General features: G+C 40.5%; 1 protein-coding gene across 2 annotated transcripts; it reads left to right on the top strand.

The window, feature by feature from the left end:
• Positions 1-118: 118 nt before the first annotated feature.
• On the top strand, positions 119-21,427 carry MTMR6 (myotubularin related protein 6). 2 transcript variants are annotated; one of them, XM_043892094.1, is made up of 15 exons: positions 119-263; positions 4,716-4,832; positions 6,321-6,483; positions 7,886-8,043; positions 8,220-8,348; positions 9,778-9,912; positions 10,568-10,681; positions 12,005-12,137; positions 12,888-12,997; positions 13,403-13,528; positions 16,024-16,073; positions 16,493-16,693; positions 17,073-17,204; positions 17,298-17,424; positions 19,237-21,427. In XM_043892094.1, exons 1-15 carry the CDS (start codon positions 240-242, stop codon positions 19,495-19,497), a joined length of 1,980 nt encoding a protein of 659 aa, XP_043748029.1. In that variant the 5' UTR covers positions 119-239; the 3' UTR covers positions 19,498-21,427. The 2 variants fall into 2 exon arrangements, with proteins under 2 accessions (XP_043748029.1, XP_043748028.1); XM_043892093.1 differs by lacking the exon at positions 10,568-10,681.
• Positions 21,428-22,448: the final 1,021 nt, after the last annotated feature.

The following is a 22,448-nucleotide window of genomic DNA, read 5'->3' on the forward strand; positions in this document are numbered from 1 at the left end:
AGAGCCTCCACCAGCAGGGGGCGCCGTGCGTCCCGCCTCGGGCCACGGGCGAGTCCGCTGCCGCTCTGCTCGCCGCGCCGCGCCCACTCCGCGCTCCGGGGTTTGCGGAAGTGTTTCCAGGAGACGGCGGGTGGGTGGCGCATGCGCGGCGGGCGCGGCGGGCTGGCGGTGGTGCGGCCCGGGTCTGGGGTCCTCTGCTTCACGGTGCGGCGGCGGCGGCCCGTGGGCGCCTAGTCGGGATGGAGCACATCCGTACGACCAAGGTGGGTGCACGGCGGCCGCTCGCGGCGGAGGGCCCGGCGGGCCGGGCGGCCTGGGCGGGTTTTCCGTCAGGCGTTCGGCGCCGGGGGCCTGCGGTCAGTCCCGAGGGACCAGCGGCCTCCCTCCCCTCCCGATCACCTGCTCCACCTCACTTTCCCTGGGGTGGCGGTTTCCGGCGCCGCTTCAAGCTCGGGGGTCTGTAGAGTTCAATCAGCTGCACAGACGAGGTCCGGAGAAGGGGAGTGTGACCCCACGTCTTAACGTGTCTGAGGGAAACGCTCTGCCGCTGAGCTCACGAAATCCCTCGCTTCAGTGTTGTGTGTGAAGGGCACTTACTAGGGTTGTGATCCTGGGACAGCTGTGAAAACGGAAGGGGGTGACATCGGAATATCGGCGACTTGCTTGACCGTCGGCAGTAAAGTTCATCTTCAACTTAGGGCTGGGAAGGGGAAAACAAGTCGAGATCAGAAGCATTGAATGGCCCACGCGGAGCCTTTAACAAAATCAGGACAAGGACCAGCTGTGAGCCTTGATTCTCCCTTCGCGTTTTGTCGAAGCCATCAGTCAGTTGTGGCCCATCCTCAAGTTACAGCTCCTGTAGGGAAAAGAACATCTTCTTTTCCGTCTTCTTCATCTATCCCAGGGAGAATGAGATGGATATCATTAAAATGTTTCACAAACCTTCCTAAGGTGGATTTATATTAAAGCTTTTTTTTTTTTTTAAAGAAAAACATGGTCCACATCACTCATTATCAGAGAAATGCAAATCAAAACCACAATGAGGTACCATTACACTCCAGTCAGGATGGCTGCTATCCAAAAGTCTACAAGCAATAAATGCTGGAGAGGGTGTGGAGAAAAGGGAACCCTCTTACACTGTTGGTGGAAATGCAAACTAGTACAGCCACTATGGAGAACAGTGTGGAGATTCCTTAAAAAACTGGAAATAGAACTGCCATATGACCCAGCAATCCCACTCTTGGGCATACACATTGAGGAAACCAGATCTGAAAGAGACATGTACACCCCAATGTTCATCGCAGCACTATTTATAATAGCCAGGACATGGAAGCAACCTAGATGCCCATCAGCAGACGAATGGATAAGGAAGCTGTGGTACATACACACCATGGAATATTACTCAGCCGTTAAAAAGAATTCATTTGAATCAGTTCTAATGAGAAGGATGAAACTGGAGCCCCTTATACAGAGTGAAGTAAGCCAGAAAGATAAAGATCATTACAGCATACTAACACATATATATGGAATTTAGAAAGATGGTAATGATAACCCTATATTCAAAACAGAAAAAGAGACACAGATGTACAGAACAGACTTTTGGACTCTGTGGGAGAAGGCGAGGGTGGGATGTTTCGAGAGAACAGCATGTATATTATCTATGGTGAAACAGACCACTGGCCCAGGTGGGATGCATGAGCCAGGTGCTCGGGCCAGGTGCATTGGGAGGACCCAGGGGAATCGGGTCGGGGGGGGGGGAGGGGGGATCGGGATGGGGAATACATGTAACTCCATGGCTGATTCATGTCAATGTATGACAAAACCCACTGCAATGTTGTGAAGTAATTAGCCTCCAACTAATAAAAATAATTGAAAAAAAAAAAGAGAAAAACATGGCACATGCTGTATCTAATAAAATTAAAGATGCTAAAAAGTAATCCCACTGGAAAAAAATTCTCTTTGTATGTTTAAGAGAGGAAAGATAAAATAACTCTGGAATTCAAGTTACTGCCACTTCAAGTTTGAAGATAGAGGGTGCCTAAGTTAAAGAGGCAAAGTAGTAGAAGGTGCAGAGGTGGAGAAGAGGACTAGCATACACTCAGACCAGGGTCTTGTCCTGGTTTCCAGTTTCCGGGTGTGTGTTAGGTAGTAGCTGTGTGCACCATGACTTCCTCCTGTGCCCAGATGAACCTCTTCATTGCATCTTTCATCCTGCTGGCCACAGTGTGGAGCACACAATGAAAAAATAGTAAAGAGTGAACTGAACTGAAGCAGTCAGAGCAAACCCTACTCCTCAGGATTGGTGAGAGGGGACAGAATGTTAGAAAATGTTTAGGATCCCTTGGCTTATTTTAAAGCTTTTCACCTGAAATTTATGATGAATATGTACCTTTGTTTCTGTCTCTGTAGTTGTAGCAGCCCTCATGCTCTTAAGCTTCTTGCCCATGACTTTCATTTGGTCTGATGTTTCTCTTTAACTACCAGTTGACGGACTTTAATTATGTCTTACCTTTTCACAATGGATGCATACTGGTGGTTTACTAAGGTGTTTTTATGAATTTTTTTTAAAGACTAAAAGATCTCGGACTAATTTCTTATTAACGTTACTTTTCAAGTGTGCTGCTTTATTTCTTTGGGTTATTTTTCTAGCTTTAGACCATTCCTGCTCTCTTAAGTGCCTGTGAGTGAACTGCAGTTAAACAGATATTTCCTAGGTACTGTTACGTGTCAGGCCCACAACAGTGAGCTGAACAGACATTCTGAGAGTTGCTCAGTGAGCTGGATATCCCCCTAAATAATAAATTATTCTTAAAAGATTTTTGTTTCTATTACACATAGCCTTCACCTGGACAGTTAATTTGCTGCAAAAGTAACTGTAAGTATTTGAAAACTAAAAATGAATTGCTTTCAGTTTATTTAGCTGTTTTGACCTGTGCGGTTTAGTCACGATCAAGAATTGATTGTCAGAATAGTAACTGTGTAACTACTGATTTGTTCTGTGTTGTTCAGACTGGCTGTATTTGAGAAGTAATAATTACCTTTTATTGAGCAAGGGTATGTCAGAATAGCCAACTCTACAATGTGATTTCAAATATTTACAATTCCCAAATATGTTAATTTATACAAAATCATCCCTGATCTTTTACCGCTGCCTTTGGGGACTTTATCTCCATTTACGGATGAAGAGGAAGTCAGCTTCAAGAGTTTAAGCGACCGAGGTAGAGCCTAGATTTACCTCAAAGCTGTCTCACCCACAAACTACACAGTGGCTTTTCCATTGCCTCTCTGCTTTCAGTCTGTTTGTTCAAGTGTATTAATATTAATTCAGAAATCTTAATAATTCTAAGAGCTTTTTCTTCCACAAACAACTTCTTGACATAAGTAAATAAAGAAATTGTATTGTCTTTTGTACTGTTTTAGTCATTTTTAAAAAATTATTGCTTACTAACCAGAGATGTACCAGATAAAGTATTTTAGCTGACTAGTAATTAGATGGCTTTATAGTTCTAAAATTTAGGATCAGATGTATTATCCTATTTTGGTCACATTTGGCTTACTAACTGTATAGTGTCAATAAAGACGTCAAGTCTGAATTTGCGTTTCTGAAAGTGCGTTTCCAGGCTGTATTTGTGAGCAGCGTAGCAGCTGTCTCACACTTTGAGCTCTAACTTTGCCCTAAAGAGAGTCTTGCCAGGAAACAAAGGGAACTGTGCGGAAGCAGTCCTTTTTTATGCATCCTCTTTCCGCAGCCAGGCCCCAGTGCTTTGGCTGACATCATACGTTGATGCCAAATGGTGTTGTGCTGCTTGCTGTGAATGGAACGTTACAGAATGGAATGGGAGGATTTTCCTTGGTGCTCTGTGTATGAAAGACCACTTCCTAGAGCTGGTTAAAGAATGGAATATCCCTTGAAAATCTGATCCCACTGAGGCTCAAATTGAGTTATTTCAAAAGTGATGCTTTCTTCTTAGCTTGCTACGTGCCCCCATTTTTTTATAAATGCATGTGCAAAGGTTATTACTAAAAACACAGATCATTTGCTTGAGTAGCATTGATACTTAATAATAACCTTTACTTCCATGTATATGCGTTAGTTCTCTTTTCTTTAGAGCACTTTGCTTTAATTGCTGCAGGAAATAAGACAGATGAGCTTTAAATCCAGGTATCACTGTTGGCTGACCAGAGTGTCCTTTTTCAGCTGAGCCTCACACAGTTAAGGAGGAGTCAACAGTAGTTGATCCCATTGTTTTAAAGATGTTTATGTTTTGATGAGAAGTGTGTGGTATAATAAAGTTAGATTTTTATTTAAGGAAGAAATAGTCCTGAGCAGTGGTAGTTTACTTTCCTAACCCTGGATAATAACCTTATTTATTTCTTGACTTGCCAACGTACAAAATACATTGACTCTTGGATACAAAAAAATGTTTTTGCTTATTTATACCACACTCCTCCTCCCTGATTCCCTTTCATATTTATGTTAAATTTCTTACAGGGTTTTTCTCTGCAGGCTGTATTTGTTGCTGTAAGTAATACCAATGTTGTTGGTGGCTTATATATTACCCAAGATATATGAAATTTAACTTTCAACCTTAAGTAATCTCATCTTTTTGAACAGAAGGAGGAAGCAGTTTGAAACTGTACATTTAAGTACTGAGATAAAAAGAAGAAGAACTTATATGACTTTGTAATGAGAAATAACACTTTCTCTTTTTCAGGTTGAGCAAGTGAAGTTACTTGACCGGTTCAGTACCAGCAACAAGTCGTTAACAGGAACGCTGTATCTCACGGCCACACATCTGCTCTTCATAGATGCTCATCAGAAAGAAACCTGGGTGAGGCGGGCCTGTGCTGCACTCGTCACTGTAATTACAGTAATGGACTCGCGCCTTGTTTTCTCTGAACATGTGCAAAACAATGCTCCTGTTAGCTGGCTGTCTCAACTGAGGAAATTTCAGTCACGTGATTACATCTGCCCTCCTCTTTAAATAAAACAGTGGTGTCACTGGAGTGAGTGGCATTCTTTCTCAGTGGTGAATTGAAAGTGAAGCCCAGAAAGAGCACTCGAAGTTCCCAGGTGAAGAGTTAGAGCTGCCTCATCCCAGCAGGTGGGGGCAGCGCAGTGTTGTGTGAAGGAGCTTGTGTCGGAGGAGCCGAAAGACGGCTGTTGTCACAACTTAGGGATGTGGGGGGACTTGAATCGAGGCAGAGGAATGGGGAATAGCATGACTAGACGGCTTTTTTTATAATTGCCTTTTTTTTTTTAACTTATTTGATTTTATCTTTAAAAATTATGTTGAAGTATTGTTGATTTACAATGTTGTGTTTGTTTCTGTCATCCAGCAAAGTGACTCAGCTTTATGTTTACATACATACATATATCCTTTTCCATTATGATCTGTTACAGGATATTGAATATAGTTCCCCGTGCTATACAGTGGGACCTTGTTGTTTATCCATCCTATATGTAATAGTTTGCATCTGCTAGTTCCAGACTCCCACTTCTTTCCACCCCTACCTCTCTGCCCCCTTGGCAAACACAAACTTGTTTTCTATGTCTGTGAACCTATTTTTGTTTTGTGGGTATGTTGATTTTTATCATATTTTAGATTCCACATGTAAATAGCATATGGTGTTTGCCTTTCTCTTTTTAGCTTACTTAGTATGATAGTCTTTAGGTCTATCGGTGTTGCTGCAAATGGCATTATTTTATTCTTTTTTATGGCTGAGTAATGTTCCATTGTATAAAGCATATCTTTATCCATTCATCTGTCGATGGACATTTCAGTTGTTTCTGTGTCTTGGCTATGGTGAATAGTGCTGCTGTGAACATAAAGTGCTTGTGTCTTTTCGAATTGTAGTTTTGTCTGGGTGTGTGCCCAGGAGTGGCATTGCTGGGTCATTTGTCAACTGTTTAATTGCTTTTCAGTGGTCACTCCTCTGCCTTGTAGAAGATGGCTTAGAGAAGGTCAAGAGTGGCTATGGAGAGAGCCTGCGGAGGCTCTTTACAGTAGTTCTAGTGGGACCAGTGGAGACGTTGCACCCAGGGCCATGATGGTGGAGATGGAGAGAAGAGGACAGGGTACAAAGATGTTTCTAGGGTCCTGTTCTCAAGCTCTGATTGTGTGTAGAACAGGTACAGTGGTAGGGAGGTATCAGGCATGTTTCTGGCACGGGCATTTGGTCGTTTAAAAGCTTAAGTTTGAGTGTGTAACCTTGAAGACTGTTTGAGGAGGCGTTTCTAACATTTCTGCTCTCTAGCAGAGTAAGATGCTGAGTGCTTTGAAGGTATGACGATGAGCGAATGTTCTCTTGCGCTGTAGATACTGCACCACCATATTGCCTCCGTGGAGAAGCTCGCTCTGACGACTTCTGGGTGCCCCCTGGTGATCCAGTGCAAGAACTTCCGGACTGTGCACTTCATCGTTCCCAGAGAGAGAGACTGCCACGATATTTACAACTCTCTGCTGCAGCTGTCAAAGCAAGGTGCTGTTCTTCAGGACCAAAGCTTACTTCTCAATTGACGTGGATTCTCTAAGCTGCTTTTTAAATATCTCATTATTGTTATTTTGTACTTTAAGTTACTCTTAAGTCAAGGTCATTCCAAAAAATTTGGCCTATAAATAGTTAGAAACTTCTGAATTATAAGACTGGTTTCCAAAGAAGGTGTTGTTGTTCAGTTGCTCATTCGTGCCTGACTCTTTGTGACTCCATGGACTGTAGTTCACCAGGTTCCTCTGTCCATGGGATTCTCCAGGCAAGAATAATGGAGTGAGTTGCCATGCCCTCCTCCAGGGAATCTTCCTGACCTAGGGTTCACACCTGAGTCTCCTGCATTGGCAGGCAGATTCTTTACCACTGGGCCACCGGGGAAGCCCAGAGAAGGGGTGATAATAAGGAAAGTGTGAAACATTTAAAACCACTGAAAAACCATAGATTTATGTAGATGTTTTCAAAGTCTGTTGATCACCTGAAGCACAGATTTTTTTTTTTTAAGTGGGTATCTCACAACCGAGAGAAATGATGTGGAAATTGATTCCAGTTAAGGGCAGTCAGCCTCCTCTGATAGCAGTGGGGTTAGTACATATAATCCAGGGGAGTGGAGCCTGTGGGGTTGACCTCTTCTTTAGCAGAGGTGGCAGTGAGGGTGTGACACACCCTAAGGAGGAATCAGATCACTGCTTATGCCCCTGGGGTCTGCAGGCTTCCTTCCAGGACATGCTGGAATCTGTTGCTGTCTCTTGGTGGTGAAGCACACAGATTCCTGAATGTTCCTTTGTGTGGAACACCTGGGTGGCAGTGGTCTAGGAGCGGGTCCACGCTCACTCCCCTCTCCCAGCCCTGCAGCCTGTGCCATTGATCCCAGTATCCCCAGGGCAGCCACGTCTTACAGCAGGGATGGCCCTGTGACTTTGGGGCTTGGCCTTGTTCAGGAGGAAGTGGTCTCTTGAGCTCTACACAGTCTTTGCTGGTTTGGGTCCACACTGTCCCGTGGTGGGGTGTGTGCTGCCTCAGGTTCTGCATGCCACCTCTGGCTTTCCACTAAGTGCACACTGGGCTTCCAGTTCACATCCCATTTGGGGAATGTCTACTTGTATCTTTAAAATTTTACTTTGAGAAAAAGGAAATATTGCAGTGTAGTATTTAATGCGTGTGTATTGTTTACTAGCTCTTGCTGATTTTATAAACTGAATCTCAGATCAATATGTGTGCCTTTAGGTATAATCATCCATTTCAAAGAACTGAAGTGTTAAGTTGTAGTATGTTCAGATGTTAGCTGTCTCTTTGAAGATTTTTTAAATAGATAAAACTGAAAAATTACTCTCATTTGTAGTGTCCTAAGTCCTAAAAGTTGCCTCTTAACATTCATGTGTTTTGTATACTGTAGCAAAATACGAAGATCTCTATGCGTTCTCTTACAATCCCAAACAAAACGATGCCGAAAGACTGCAGGGATGGGAACTCATTGACCTCACCGAGGAGTATCAGAGGATGGGAGTGCCCAATACCAACTGGCAGCTGTCTGACGCCAACCGAGACTACAAGGTACCCATCTCCCTCTCTGGAGGTTCTCAGAATACAAGGTGCTGGGGTCAGGGACCGTCAGAGCAGGAACTTTTACTGTTCTTGCATTTAGTGAGTTTTAGAGGTTTTTAAAGGTGATTTTTAACCTGGTTTTAGAACCGTGAGTAGAATCATTGTGTTTTGTTTGATTTTTACAGATCTGTGAAACTTACCCCAGAGAACTGTATGTGCCCCGAATAGCAAGCAAACCAATAATTGTTGGTAGTTCCAAGTTCCGGAGCAAGGGGAGGTTTCCTGTTCTCTCCTACTACCACCAGAGTAAGGAGGTAGGGAGTTGCTCTGACCTTATTAGTGGGGTACGAGTCCTCTGCAGGTCTAGGTGTCCAAAAGAATACCCATCTCTACACTTAGAGGTCACCATCAGTGTTGCCGATAGAGAAGTGTTGACCTTTCCCTTGATTATGTTTCTGAAATTTTGAAACAAAATTATCCTGAAATATGGAAACTTTCATACTTGTCACCTTCCTCCCCTCACCTTTATTAGAATTTTAGTCGGGTTTTAGAAGGGAGCAAGAGGTAAAAAATAAAACTTTAAACAGAAGTTCCTCATCAACTTTTCACAGAAAACTCATAGGAGTTTTATCACTCTCATTATAGCCTTTGTTTGACACATCCATATTTGTGTACATTTTTTTAATTGGAAAACTGGGCTGAACTTAACAATTACAGAAAATAGATCTGAAAAAAAACCTCAGGCAATCTGTATTTTCTTCTACTATTTTCTTAAATTTCCATGATCTTATTTTGTGTGTGAGTTTAAACTGTGTGAATGTGAATTTACGTGTACTTTTTTCCCTCATGATACTATAATTGTAATGTTTGGGTAGGGTCAAGTTGGAGTTACTAAGAATGAGGTTGGAGAAAAAGTATATGGGTCTAAATCTTAGAAATCTTTTTTAAGACTTTAAGCAACAGTAAATAATCCAACACACACGGCTTATTATAGATATTTTTGCCCTCTTAGATTGACTGTATTTTAACCAAATTTGAATTGAAACTTATTTTTCTCATAAGTCTCATTATATATAAACGTCAGTGATTCTAATTAGATATCGGAATGACTTTGGAAGGTGAAAGTTCAAATGTTGCTATTTTTAAAAATTCTGTTCTACATTTATTGACTAATTTACTTACTTGAACTTGAAAGAATCTTGTAACGCAGAGCACAGAATGCAGGTATCTGGTTAGGTTACCTGATAGGGAATCAAACAGTTGTTACTTCTTAGGACCAAAGATTTTGGTTTGTTTTTTTTTTCCATCAAACTCTTGAGTAAGGAGGTATTCAGATTTCTTAGTAGAAGAGAGTATTGAGAAAACTTAGGTAAATGTCAATATGTTGGAAAGTATTTAATACAAATAGGATTTCCAAGTTAAAAGTGAAAGTATTAATCGCTCAGTCATGTCCAACTCTTTGCAACCCAGGCTCCTCTGTCCGTGGACTTCTCCAGGCAAGAACACTGAAGTGGGTTGCCATTTCTGTCTCAAGGGGATCTTCCCAACCCACGGATCGAACCTAGGTCCCTGCATTGCAGGCAGATTCTTTACCATCTGAGTCACCGGGAAATCTAATCGTCCTGTCAGCTTTTAAACAGATTGCACATTTAATTTTAACTGTGGGTTTTTTCTTTTAAGCATGTTTTCAAGATGTGTTATAGACTTCTCTAGATAACCTGCTTTCTCTCTTTCTATAACTAGGCTGCCATTTGTCGCTGTAGTCAGCCGCTGTCAGGGTTCAGTGCCCGGTGCCTCGAAGATGAACACTTACTTCAGGCCATCAGCAAGGCCAACCCAGCCAACTGCTACATGTACGTCATGGACACCAGACCCAGAGTATGTGTCCAGTACAGCCTGGCAGTTCACTGTCTCTGCTGATTCAGTTAGTGGGAGCCGGGCACTGTGTCCATGTTAAACATGCTGAATCCTAGTTTTAAATGAACCGAGGCTAAGGAAGTCAATCTTTTACAGGATACCAACTTAGGAGACCCAGTTCCCAGTAACCCAGGTGGTGATTTTTTATGTCTTCTGATATATGTACAAGTTTAGGAAAGCTGAATTTTATATCGGGAGCTCTAGATGGTATATCAGCATTATGTTATTGTGAAGTATGTTGTGAAAATTAGAAATTTTCACTACTTTTCATTGAATTTTTAATTGGCAAAACACTTTGTGTTAAAATGATGTTCCTTAATATGGAATATTCAAGAAAATAAGGAAAATAGACAGTGAGCTAACTTAAGAAACATTGAACTAGAGAAATGAACTAGTGAACTAGTTGAACGTTGAACATTGAACTAGTGAACAACAAACAATTGTTCTGTTAGGTATCTATCATGTCAAGATAAATTTTTATCTTTGGGACAAATGTCTGAATCCCTTTTTCCTTTTGTCAGTGCAGTAAAACAACCAATTCATGTAGGATCCTGAAACTAAAATAATTAAAATCCTCAACAGTAATAGCTAACATTACTTTTAATTTTTATTGTAGCATCGTGTGCAGAGCTGGTGGGCTACACAAAAGGACATTGGCAGAATTATAGTGAGGATTTCTTCAAAAATCTGGAATGATGAGAAAATAAGAGAAAGCGATGAGAAAAAGCGAGTGAGCGATACAAAACACAATTTTAGGCAGCTTTGTTGAAAGGAATCATTAGCTGTTTTAGAAGTAATTCTCATCATTATGCAGTTTTACAAAAGATAATGGAGAAAAAGAAGATAAGAGTAACTTGTGTAAATTAAGTATTAAAAGTTAGAGATTGATAGTTTGATAATCTTTGTTTAACAAAAAAAAGACTTTCTTAGAAGTCAAGAGTGTTGGTGTTATCTCTTGTAAGAAAAATTTTGGTTTACTTCCTAGTATAATTTGAGTGGCTTAATTGCATTGCACTATTTTTAGGTAATATTAGATATAAAGGATGACTGTAATTTAAAACTTTCTGAACATGAGGTCTGAGGGTGATTTGTTTCTCAGGCACTAATATCTCATATAATTGATGTCCACACAAAAAATGTATATCTTTATTTGATTGTTGTGTTTTACTGGTTAAACCTGAGTAGCAATAATGTGGAAGCATTTTATAAATATCTAAGTCTTGCCTTAGTTATCATAGATCCCAAATTACCAGTGAGTCAGTAGACAATGTAACTGTACTTCTTACCAACCTGAGCCCCAGTCCACTGCAAGAAAAGCAGTTTTTTCTTCCAGTTTAGGTTCTGTTTCATCCAACTCCTTAAGACTATTGACAAATATCATAACACACCATAGGAAATCCCAGTCTCAAAGAATTAAACATGCCAGATAATAACCTCTGAGAGCATTTGATCTAATAACCTAAGACCATGGGCCCATAGGCAGTCTTTTCTCCCTAGAAATCAGGTTGTTTTGGGCCCAGTTCTTGGAACTGTATCAGGCTAGCTCATTGCATGCTGTGTGGTATACTGTGTAATCTGATCCCAAGTGACCTGACCTATGTTTCAGCTGTGCTTCAGGGTCCCTTTGGCTTTCTGAGTGATCAGGTGCTCCAGGCTTGTTCTGAAGTGAGTCTGAAAGTTCATTCTGTAACAGCTCTGCTCAACCCTGAATCGTGTAAAGTTTAGATGGGAGATAATTCTTTTATAAATTTTGAAATGTTACAAACATATGGAAGACTGACTACACATATGAATCAGTTTCATGAATTATGCGTAGGGAATTTCTTGTCTGATCCTTACGTAGCAAGCGTGTTGTTATAGGATCCTCTGTACTTTGAATAATATAGATGATACTTTTCAATTATTAAAAAATGGTAACACATTCAATTTTGATGAGTTCCTTTAAACTCTGCTAGCTAAAAGGTGGTTTATTTAGTGTTTTCATGATATTTGGTAAATTAAGTTAAAAGAGAAAGGCAATTTGTCTCTAAATTTCTAAAACTTAAAATTTTAGCTGAATGCAATGGCCAACAGAGCAGCTGGAAAAGGTTATGAAAATGAAGACAACTATTCTAATATTAGATTTCAGTTTGTTGGAATTGAAAATATCCATGTCATGCGGTCCAGCCTTCAGAAATTATTGGAAGGTACGATTATTGCATGCCTATAGGCAGCTTTGTCCAACAGAAACAATGCTTGTCACAGTATAAAATTTAAAGTTACATACTTAAAAATTTTCTAGTAGTTAACATTCAGACGTGTAAAAAGAACAATTGAAATAAATTTTAATAATGTAATTAAGCTAATATATTAAAAACATTATGCTAACATGTAATCAGTGTAAAAAATTAGTAAAATATGTTTTGGTTTTTTCTCTTTAAGTCCTATAAATTGGCTAGGGTGTCTTTTACACTTGCAACACATCTTAGTTTGGAATACTCACATTTCAGGTGTTTAATAGCGATATTTCAGTAGTGGCTACTATATTTTGGGGTGGTATAATTCTAATGGTTTTACAAAAAAATACTATTGTTTAGATATTTTCATCAGTCAGTACCATGAAGATTTAATATATAACAATGTTCTGTTTAAATATTAGGCTATCTTTCCAGTCCTGATATGGAATTTAAAAAATTAAAATATCAGACTTTTTAATTAAACGCTTGTGTTGCAGATTTTTTTAAAAGGGACATTGGAACTTTTTTTTTCTTTTCAAAGCACAAGGAGTGACAGAAAAATGTACCCAAAAATCCATTAATGAGCTTTTAATAGCATGTCTCCATGTATGAAGAGTCTAGCCTGTTTGTTGTGTCTTCTCCAGCTGGCTCCCTGGGGGTCTCTTGAATAGAAGTGGGGACTCAGGCTCCTACCTAACTGGACTGTCTCTCTCCTTGCAGTCAACGGTACCAAAGGGCTTTCCGTCAACGATTTCTACTCTGGTCTGGAGAGCTCAGGATGGCTTCGCCACATCAAAGCTGTGATGGACGCTGCGATCTTCTTAGCCAAAGTAATGCTTTACCACTCACATTCGATCGTGGTCTTTCCGTGGTTCGGAAGGAATGGGTTCATTCTGTGGGGTGCTCGTATCCTTCCCAGTCAGATCGCTGTTACTACATTCTGTCTCTGTAGTGAGATTTACTTTAATTGGAGCTTTAAAAATATCATATAGCAGTTAATATAGGAGCTTCAAAAGAAATTCCCCAGCGCTTTGAAATGACATTTTTGTCTGTTTTTTGTTTGTTTTGTGTTTTGTCTTGTTTTTTGGAGATTATGCTCTGACAGCATTATCACTGCAACCCTAGCTCTTCTTCATGATGCATACCTGCTAATCTGGTTTTTTGAGTAAGTAGAACTTACTGACTTACCTAAAATGTGTCCTGGTAGAATCAAAGTGTGTGGTCTGTCTTTTCAGGCAATCGCGGCTGAGAGCGCGAGTGTGCTGGTGCACTGCTCTGACGGCTGGGACAGGACCTCGCAGGTCTGCTCCCTGGGCTCTCTCCTGCTGGATCCCTACTACAGGACGATCAGAGGGTTCATGGTAAGGGCTTGCTTGGCCAGGCCAGGGGAGACAGCAGGAGTCATTTTGATGTTTACGTCTAAAGAGCAGGGTACACCTGGGCTCCAGCTGGTGGAGGGCCAGCTGGCAATGTCCTGTAACACACAGGACAACCCTTCAGCAGAGGGGTACCTGGCACAAAATGTCGGCGGTGCTGAGGCTGAGAAACCCTGCGTTAGACGAATTTCTTCTTGTGCCATCTCTTTGACAAAAAGTTTTAAACTTTTTTTTTCTCCTGCAAAGTATTGCAATAGAAGTATTCAGCATTTCTCCCTTGTTTTTAATCTCACAAATGTAAATAATGTAGTAAGACAAGACATAGGTAAGAGTACTTATAAATTATATTCCAGAGGAAACTTTGTATTTAACACACCTTCATTTTCTCAGTCGTAGGTACACGTTAAGTGTTAAGTGTTAGTTGCTCAGTCTTGTCTGACTCTTTGCAACCTTATGAACTGTAGCCCGCCACGCTCCTCTGTCTATGGGATTCTTTAGGCAAGAATACTGGAGTAGGTTGCTGTTCCCTTCTCCAGGGGATCTTCCCAACCCAGGAATTGAACTCATGTCTCCTGCATTGCAGGCAGATTCTTTACCTTCTAAGCTATCAGGGAAGCCCAGGTACACATTAGGAAGCTTGTTTTAAATCTGAAGAGACAGTTTATAGCTGGACAGATTTTGTTTTGTGGCCCTGAAACCCTGGCCCCTGGGTTTTATATACCTTTTTAACATATGATCAGATTAACTTGTGTTTTCAAACTTTGCATCTTAACTGAGGGCAGGTACATAAGTGAAAAGCTGGTAAACAGTTTTCCTTGGTTTAGAATTACTCTACACAGTGCCAGCTTAGCAGGGGAAGGTTGGACACCCCCAGATCCCTTTCAGAACCGTTGTGTTTGTGGCGCCAACATATTGAATCGGGGACAGGCCAAGTGGAAGTGCTGCTGATAAAGTGCAGTTCCGCTTGCCTCCAGCATGTGAGACAAGATGTTTCCTTGGCCGTGTTTCGCTTTCATTGTCTTGATGTCCAGATGAACTCAAGCAGTGACCAGTGCCTGTGTGAGAGCCTCCCAGACCAAGGAGCAGTGAGAACTAAAGCGTGGCTCCTGCAGGGGCCTGCAGGCTGTGTGAGGGGCGGGCCGGGTGCAGAAGAGCGGAGTGGGCTACAGGCCTGAGGAAGAAAAGTGTGGCGTCTGGACTTCACCCTCCCTGGGTGGTGAGAGCCGTTAAATGCAGGAAGAGTAACGTGCTCAGAACTGTTTTTTAAAAAATGGCTTGATGTCTTGAAGGCAGAGGGGTGGGGATGGAGGCTTGGAGACTTGCTGGAAGCTGCTAGGACGGCTTACGGAGAAAAGAGGGCAGAGCTAAGGCAGTGCTACACAGGTGGATGGAGGAGAGGGTGCTGGGTCCACCTCCAGGGAGGTCAGGACAGCAGCGTAAGAGCTGTTCTGGGACTGGAGGTAGTGCCAGAGAAGAGTCCTCCCCTAGGATGGTGCTCAGGCTCAGGGCTCAGGAGCAGGATGGATTGTGCGACTCTGCTCTTCACTTGAACAGCAGAGGAGTGAGTTTAGTGAGAAGGGTACTGAGTTAAGTTTCAGAGGTGAGTGTGTCAGAGGGTGGCAAGGAGCCCACGGTAAAGTCCGGGGCTGCAGGTGGAAGAACAGGTGCTGGGAGTTGCGGGGCATGAATGTAGGGAAGCCAGGATCTGAGCCCAGGCACTGTGACGTCAGGTTCTGCACCTTACCCTCGAGTGCTGTAGCCTCTTGGAGAGATTCAGGACAGAGAGGAGCTGAAAGTGACAACTTCGACAGCGAAAAGGATGTACTTGGTGATTATATAATGAGATTAGAAAGTATGTTAAATACTACAAAGATAATATTGTTATGATTAGACCGAAAATAATTAGAAGCCTACTATTTTAATAAGAGTTGTAATAGAGAAAACATACAGAGTTCATTCAAGAGGTTAGATATCAACATTTGAATTTGAATATAAACTTTTCGTTGGTTTCTTTACCATTATTTTTTCTTTTTTTTTAAGTATCAATATTATGGAAATGATGTACAGTAAGCCAAAAGATTTAAACCATCCACCCCTGTCTACCACTCAGTAACCACTGGTAACCTCCGGGTTTGCATTTTCCTAACCTTTTTCTGTACATATATCATCATCACTCATACAAAATGCAGTAATGTTTTATAACATGCTTTCCACTTAAAATATAGTATTTAAATGCAACTGAAAAAAAATAAACTTAAGTCACAAGACTACTATACTTCTTTTTATGAATCATTTTCATTTTCTGTTAGGCCAACCTGTAATTCAGATTCTTGCTGGTTTTTGCCTATAATTTAAACAGTTTTATTTGCCACCATAAGTTTAAAAAGTAATGTGTTTTTAAGATGACAGGATTGAATCCATTCTAAACAAAAAAGGAATTGAAGGGGGTTGTAAAATGGATTTTACTTTTTCTCATTAAGGTTTTAATAGAAAAAGATTGGATCTCCTTTGGACATAAGTTTTCAGAGAGGTAAGTCACAATGTACATTCAGGTATTTTGTAAAATTAATACAACTAGTTTAGATGACTAGAATGTTCTGGTTCTTCATGATGGGAAATGAGAGTGGTGTGAATTTTTGTATGAAAACCGATTTAATTTTTTTTCAAGTCTCATACTTTCATGAATTCTCATGGCAGTTTAATTACCTTCCTTTTTGTCTGGATTGTAGTGGTTAGAATGTAATAGATCCTTTACACTGTGGTTGAAAAACTCATAAATTGTTTCAATAGAAACATGACAGGTTTTGGGGGTTTTTTTAATGCCAATATAACAATGTTTTAGGACTTTTTTTTTTCTGGATGGGGGTGTATGTATTTAAATTTAACAGTACCCAAACAATTGACCTCTTCCAGTGCCATTTTCAAAAGCTTGTACTTTCTGGGGGGTAGGTGTGGCCATTTGGATGGTGACCCAAAGGAAGTCTCGCCGGTGTTTACTCAGTTCTTGGAGTGTGTGTGGCATTTGACTGAACAGTTTCCACAAGCCTTCGAGTTCAATGAAGCGTTTCTTCTTCAGATCCATGAACATATCCATTCATGCCAGTTTGGAAACTTTATTGGGAATTGTCAGAAGGAAAGAGAAGAACTCAAGTAAGACAGTTGTTTGAAATGGGCTTTTTTTTTCCCTATTTAGCTGAGGTCTAACATAAATTGTAGTTGAACCTAAACTATCTTGACAATATGATATAGAACTGGGTCTTAACATGAATATTTTGCTGTCTGTATTTCTGCAGCTGAGTAAGCTCTGAGCACCCCTCACACTCTTGGCTAATGGTTAAAAATTTCTTTTGAAGTATGGTGTCTGTGCAGACAAGTATGTATAACCTAAGTGTGAAAAATTCAGAGGTGAGGTTAGACTGTGACTAAAAGAAAAAGGGGAAATTAAACCTGTGTGGGAAATGATTACCTGCTTTATAGGAGAGTATCAGCGTCTCTGGAAAAGGTCTTCATGTTTATCTCATCACATCAGGTTGAAGGAGAAGACGTATTCCCTGTGGCCATTTCTTCTGGATGACCAGAAGAAGTACCTCAACCCTCTCTACGGTTCCCAGTCTCAGAAATCGGCAGTTCTGGAGCCAAATACAGTGTCTTTCAATTTTAAGTAAGGTGGCATTATTGAAATACTTAATTATACTCAATTTTTCTCAATTTGTTGAAAAAAATTTTCTATTTTTTGTCTGTTTTTGTCATAAAGGTTTTGGAGAAACATGTACCACCAGTTTGATCGAACATTGCATCCTAGGCAGTCTGTATTTAATATAATTATGAACATGAATGAGCAGAATAAGCAGTTAGAGAAAGATATCAAGGACTTAGAATCTGTAAGTATTCTGAAGCATCTTGTGTGATATATTTGGAATATTAAGTTAGTTTAAATCCTTATTTGTGCTCTCAGTGTAAATCAGTATATATAGAAATCTCACGAGTACCTATGGTTGCTTCAAAATCAGATCTCCGCTGCCTTGAAAGGTTGGTTCAAATCACATTTTCTGAATTTTGAAATATATTCAAATATTTGAAGTATATAGGAAAAAGAGATATAATGAATATTAGGGTATTCACCACCTAGCTTTGTGAGATTTTAGCATTTGTCGTATTTGATTCAGATCTTTCCTGTTTCTCTCTGAAGAAAAGGAGCATTACTGATCTGTTTGCAGAGCCTGCGAGCCGCTGCTGCGTGCTCCCACCCGCTCTCACTGCACTGAGCCTGGTGTTGGTCCCTCCTGCCCATGTTTTTATACTTCCTCTATATATGTTTGTATCCACAAACAATTTATCACAAGCTTTTTTTGGTTTAATATATTATTTTTATTATGTATTGAGAAAACATAGAAGAAAACAGTTTTCTATAAAGGGCAGCAAACTACACGATTGCCCAGTCCCTTCACTCCGCTTCAGGAACCACACATTTTAAAACTATACAAAGGCTGTCACACTGTCATGCTTCACCTTGCTCTACATTGTTCTGAAATTTGTCCATGTTGGTACATGGACCTTTAGTTCATCTGTTTCCTCGGTGACTACTACCTGATATTCTCTTGTATGACTGTGGCACAGTCTGTCAGTTCGGCTACACTAGACATTTCAGTTATTTGCAGTTTTGGATTTCTGTCACAACAGGTGAAGTTGGATGACTTTTCATGTTTTTGTTGGCCATTTGGTTTTTCCCTTTCTGCATGCGAATGGCCCGTTCAAACCTGTACTCATTGCTCTGTTGGCGTATTTGCCTTTTTCTTACCAGTTTCTAAGAATTCTTTATATACTAGACACTAATTCTTATTTAGTTAAATATATTACTAATGGCTTTGTCCAGTCTTTGTTTTTTCCATTTTCTTGATGGTGTGTTTTGTATAGATACTGTGAATTTTAATATAGTCAAATTCATCAGTCTTTGTTTTACGCCTTTTTTAATATCTTTTTTAAGAAATCCTTCCCCACCCTAAAACATCTCTTTACCATTATATATAGCCAAAAAGGATCAGTAAGTACATGTTTTTAAAAAGCCTAACCAGTTGTTATATCTCAGTGAGACTGTCCTGTCTGCCTTTGAGGCAGGGCTTTTGCTGGTCGGCTCTCAGATAAGGAGGCCACGACCGTGTGAGTGACCTGTCCGAGAGGCCCTAGTTTTAGGTGGCACAGGAAGGTTATCTGGAGATCAGTCCGAGGATCTGTGGAGTGTGAACTCTGCCAATGAATTCTTTTAAAATCTGTTAAAATAAAAAACTCTGTCGTGTTCTAGCGCCTGTTGTGCACGCCTAACAGACCCGTGCAGGCTCACCACAAACAAAGCTCATCAGGCCAGCAGATCTTCAGCTAAACGAGTGTGCGTGTCACATTGTACAGCTGGGATTTCAGGGTGACCGTCTCATACATATTTCTTACATTGTAAAATGCTTACTTTTTATCCTTTCTAGGAAATGTATGTGCTTTTCAGATATGAAGGTCTAGTGACCCTCTTCGGATTCTCAGTCCTGTCTCACCTACACTAGATTTTAGTTTTTGAGATTTAATTTTGCATTCTACATAAACAGAGCATTTGCAAAAGCGGGATCTTTTTCTAGCTTTTATCTAGTATATATTGAACATGTGGAGTGTGCAGCTCATAATTTCTTTCAAATTTGACTTTGTTCTAGCAAATTAAGCAACGTAAAAATAAGCAAACAGATGGAATTCTCAGCAAGGAATTGTTAAATTCAGTCCGTCCTGAATCACCCGCCCTCAAAGCCACCCTGAGTCTCAAGGAGCAGGCTCTGCTGCCTGTGAACGATGTTCTTCGAACTATAGAGGGCAGTAGCCCTGCAGATAACCGCTACAGCGAGTACGCAGACGAGTTTTCCAAAGCCGAGCCTGCGGTGGTCAGCCTGGAGTATGGCGTGGCCAGGATGACCTGCTAGGCTCGAAGAGGGCTTTCTGGAGAGGGCTTTCTGGCTGCCGGCGGTGTGATTATTGTGAGGGTGGTCTGTGTGCGTGATGCAAGGAATTTGCCTAATAATGATCCTAGAGTTTAACAGGTTAATCGTTGAAGTCAGGGTGACAACTACTCTTGTGAGAGAAGTCAGTTTAATTGCATTTCTAGCAAGGAATGAATGACTTTCATTTCTGTAAGAAGCAGGTGATATATTGGCCAATGTACTCCAGACACAGTTTGTACTGTATACTAGTAAAGTGACCTGTCTATATGATTTACATGTTAATTGCAGCCAAACATGAATAGCTTTCCATAAGTATAATTTGATTGCCAGAAGACTCAACTGACAAAGCCGTCCTTCACTTAATAATTCACATGGCATGTACTTTCAATTATGTAACTATGAGTGTTTGCAAATGTTGCCTATCAGTGGTGTTTATTGTTGAAGTGCCATGAAAAATATTTCTAAGAAAGCCTTAAAACCTCAGTTTACTCATTAATCATTATAACACTCTTAGGTTTTATAGCCAAGAGCAATGGTTTGTTCTGTTTTGCTTGATCAGCCTGGTTGTGTTTGTGAGGGGTTGCTCTCACACCCGCAAGAGCTGTAGGCCCTACGGAGACATGGTCAAGGGACACTGCCAAACTCAGGTGTGACTGGTCCCACTTCTGGAGTCAAAACAACCAAACTGGCAGTTTAATTCTGGTTACTATTTGTTTAGTGCTACATTTCATGACTTATTATTCATAGCTTCAATTGTTGATTTCTTGTGCTTAGATTTGATCGTCTTTTCTGAATGGATTACTGCATCCTATTGATTCTTATTTTGTGGTTGGCCTTATTCCTTGGATAACTGTGTGAGTTTACAAAGCTAAAGCTCTAAATTGTTATTAGAAACAATGAACAGTACATATATGTATATTTGCAAACTGTTTTATCTCTCAGTGAATTGTTCTTCCTAGAATAAGTTTTCAATTTACTCAAGAATCTTTGGGTTTAAAAAAGGGAGTACAGATAGTTCAGATTTTGCTTGGTTGCATGAGTTTTTCTTTGTGACACATTATTTTCTTCTCTGTTTTCATAGAAGAGAAAAAAGGAAAATTAACACAAAGGTAATGTTTAACAAAAAAATTCAATGCTGGGAAGAATTTCATTTTGCCATGTTACAGTAACTGTTTATTCTCTGTACTAGTACATATCGTTAAAGTACAAGAAAAAGAAAAAATAAAAGAAAATTACTTTCAGTTGACAGTATCACCCAGCTGGCTTTAAAATGGAAAATTCAATGTGGGTGACACAAGCTGTGATTCAGGGGTACTAGGAAATCTGCATAGGATCCCTTCTGCTTTTTATTATACCTACATCTGTTATATTGATTTTAAACATAAACATCTTTTTCAAATGGAAAAACAGGCTTTATTGTATGAGCTTATCTAATCCTATTTTTTCAGTGCTTTTCTGTAATGCATTATGTAATAAGAAAAACACTTGTTTTTTAACAGTAATAGAAACACACTGTAACGTATAGTCTGTGATTTAGCCAAGTCTATTTCCACATTTGAGCCCTGGGATGAGAAACTTAATCTCTGTGACCATAGAAGGGAAGCTCTTGTGCCTTGTTACCTGGTTCCAGGTGCTGACTGTGGTTTTAGGATCTTCCACAGCACCCTTCCTATCTTCAGCTCTTTGGCTTATTGTTTTCATCTTCAACTTGAGGCATATATATGTGTGTTCATGTGCTCACATGTGGACTGAGAAATCCGTTAACATCCTAAGTGACCTACAGGGTGTATGTTGATGAAAAGTAGATTGTGTATATCTTATAAGATTGGATTTGTATTCAGTGTGTTTGGGAGTGTATAGCATGTACATTATTACATATATTATTTAAAGGTAATTAAATGCTCATGTTTTACATTGAATTTTTTTTTTTAAACAAATGGGATCTAGTTGTGGTACGTTTTTTCCCTCACTTAGGCAAAATGACCTGCATATAACACAGTCATCACAGGGTAAGGTTTGAGCATTTCACGTTTCAAAAGTGAATGTTGATAAATAGTAACATATATAGAAATCATTTTCAAAATACTTAAAATAACCATAGAGGGCTGAAAGTTTCAGCAGATACAGTTGATAATGTCACTGCATTTTCCTTTCGATCCTGTCACTTCCTGATGTCACATCAGTATATTACTGCGCCCTTCTCAACGTCGATGGAACATGGTGTCCAGTGGGTGTGTTTCTTCAAGGGGCAGGGTCTTCCCCAGAGGCCAACCTGCATGTAATCAGGAAGAAGGTGCCTGACAGAGAAGCGTGTGACTTTATATGAGGGTGTTTCGAGCAGGTTGGTTAGGCTAGAAGTAGCTTGGGAAATCTTCACTAAATAAAGATGGATGGAAGGCCTTTTTTTTTTCCAGTTTGTTTGTGGGGTAGCAGGGCAGGGGGTAGTTAACCTCAATTTTTTTTTTTTTAAGACCATTATTTTTCGGGCAGTTTTGGGTTCACAGCAGAACTGGAGGGGAAGTCCAGAGATTTTCTGTACTCCCTGTGCCCCACACGTGCACAGCTTCCTACATCGTCAGCATCCCCACCAGATGGCACATTTGTTAGGGCTGATGAGACACTGACACATTGTAATGACCCCAAGTCCACAGTTTACCTTAGGGTTCATCTCGGTATCATATCCTGTGGATTGGGACAAATGTATGTATTGACCTTTATCGTGTCACACAGAGCAGTCTCACTGCCCTAAAAGTCCTCTGTGCTCCGCCCGTTCATCCCCGCCTCCCCCCAGCACTCAGCAGCCACCCATCTTTTTACTGTGTCCAGAGTGTCGCCGTTTCCAGAATGTCATACAGCCGGAGTCATACAGTGCGTAATCTTCCAGGTTGGCTACAGAGTCGCTCACTTAGTCGTGTGCATTTAAGTTTTTTTGT

This window comes from Cervus elaphus, chromosome 30, assembly GCF_910594005.1.
Source record: "Cervus elaphus chromosome 30, mCerEla1.1, whole genome shotgun sequence".
In the NCBI taxonomy this organism is placed as follows: Eukaryota; Metazoa; Chordata; class Mammalia; order Artiodactyla; family Cervidae; genus Cervus; species Cervus elaphus.

Coding starts and splice junctions, on each gene's coding strand:
- MTMR6 (XM_043892094.1), top strand. CDS start 240: ATGGAGCACATCCGTACGACCAAG. Junction 16,074..16,492: donor GGACATAAGTTTTCAGAGAG/GTAAGTCACAAT, acceptor TCTGGGGGGTAG/GTGTGGCCATTTGGATGGTG. Junction 17,205..17,297: donor ACAGTGTCTTTCAATTTTAA/GTAAGGTGGCAT, acceptor TTTGTCATAAAG/GTTTTGGAGAAACATGTACC.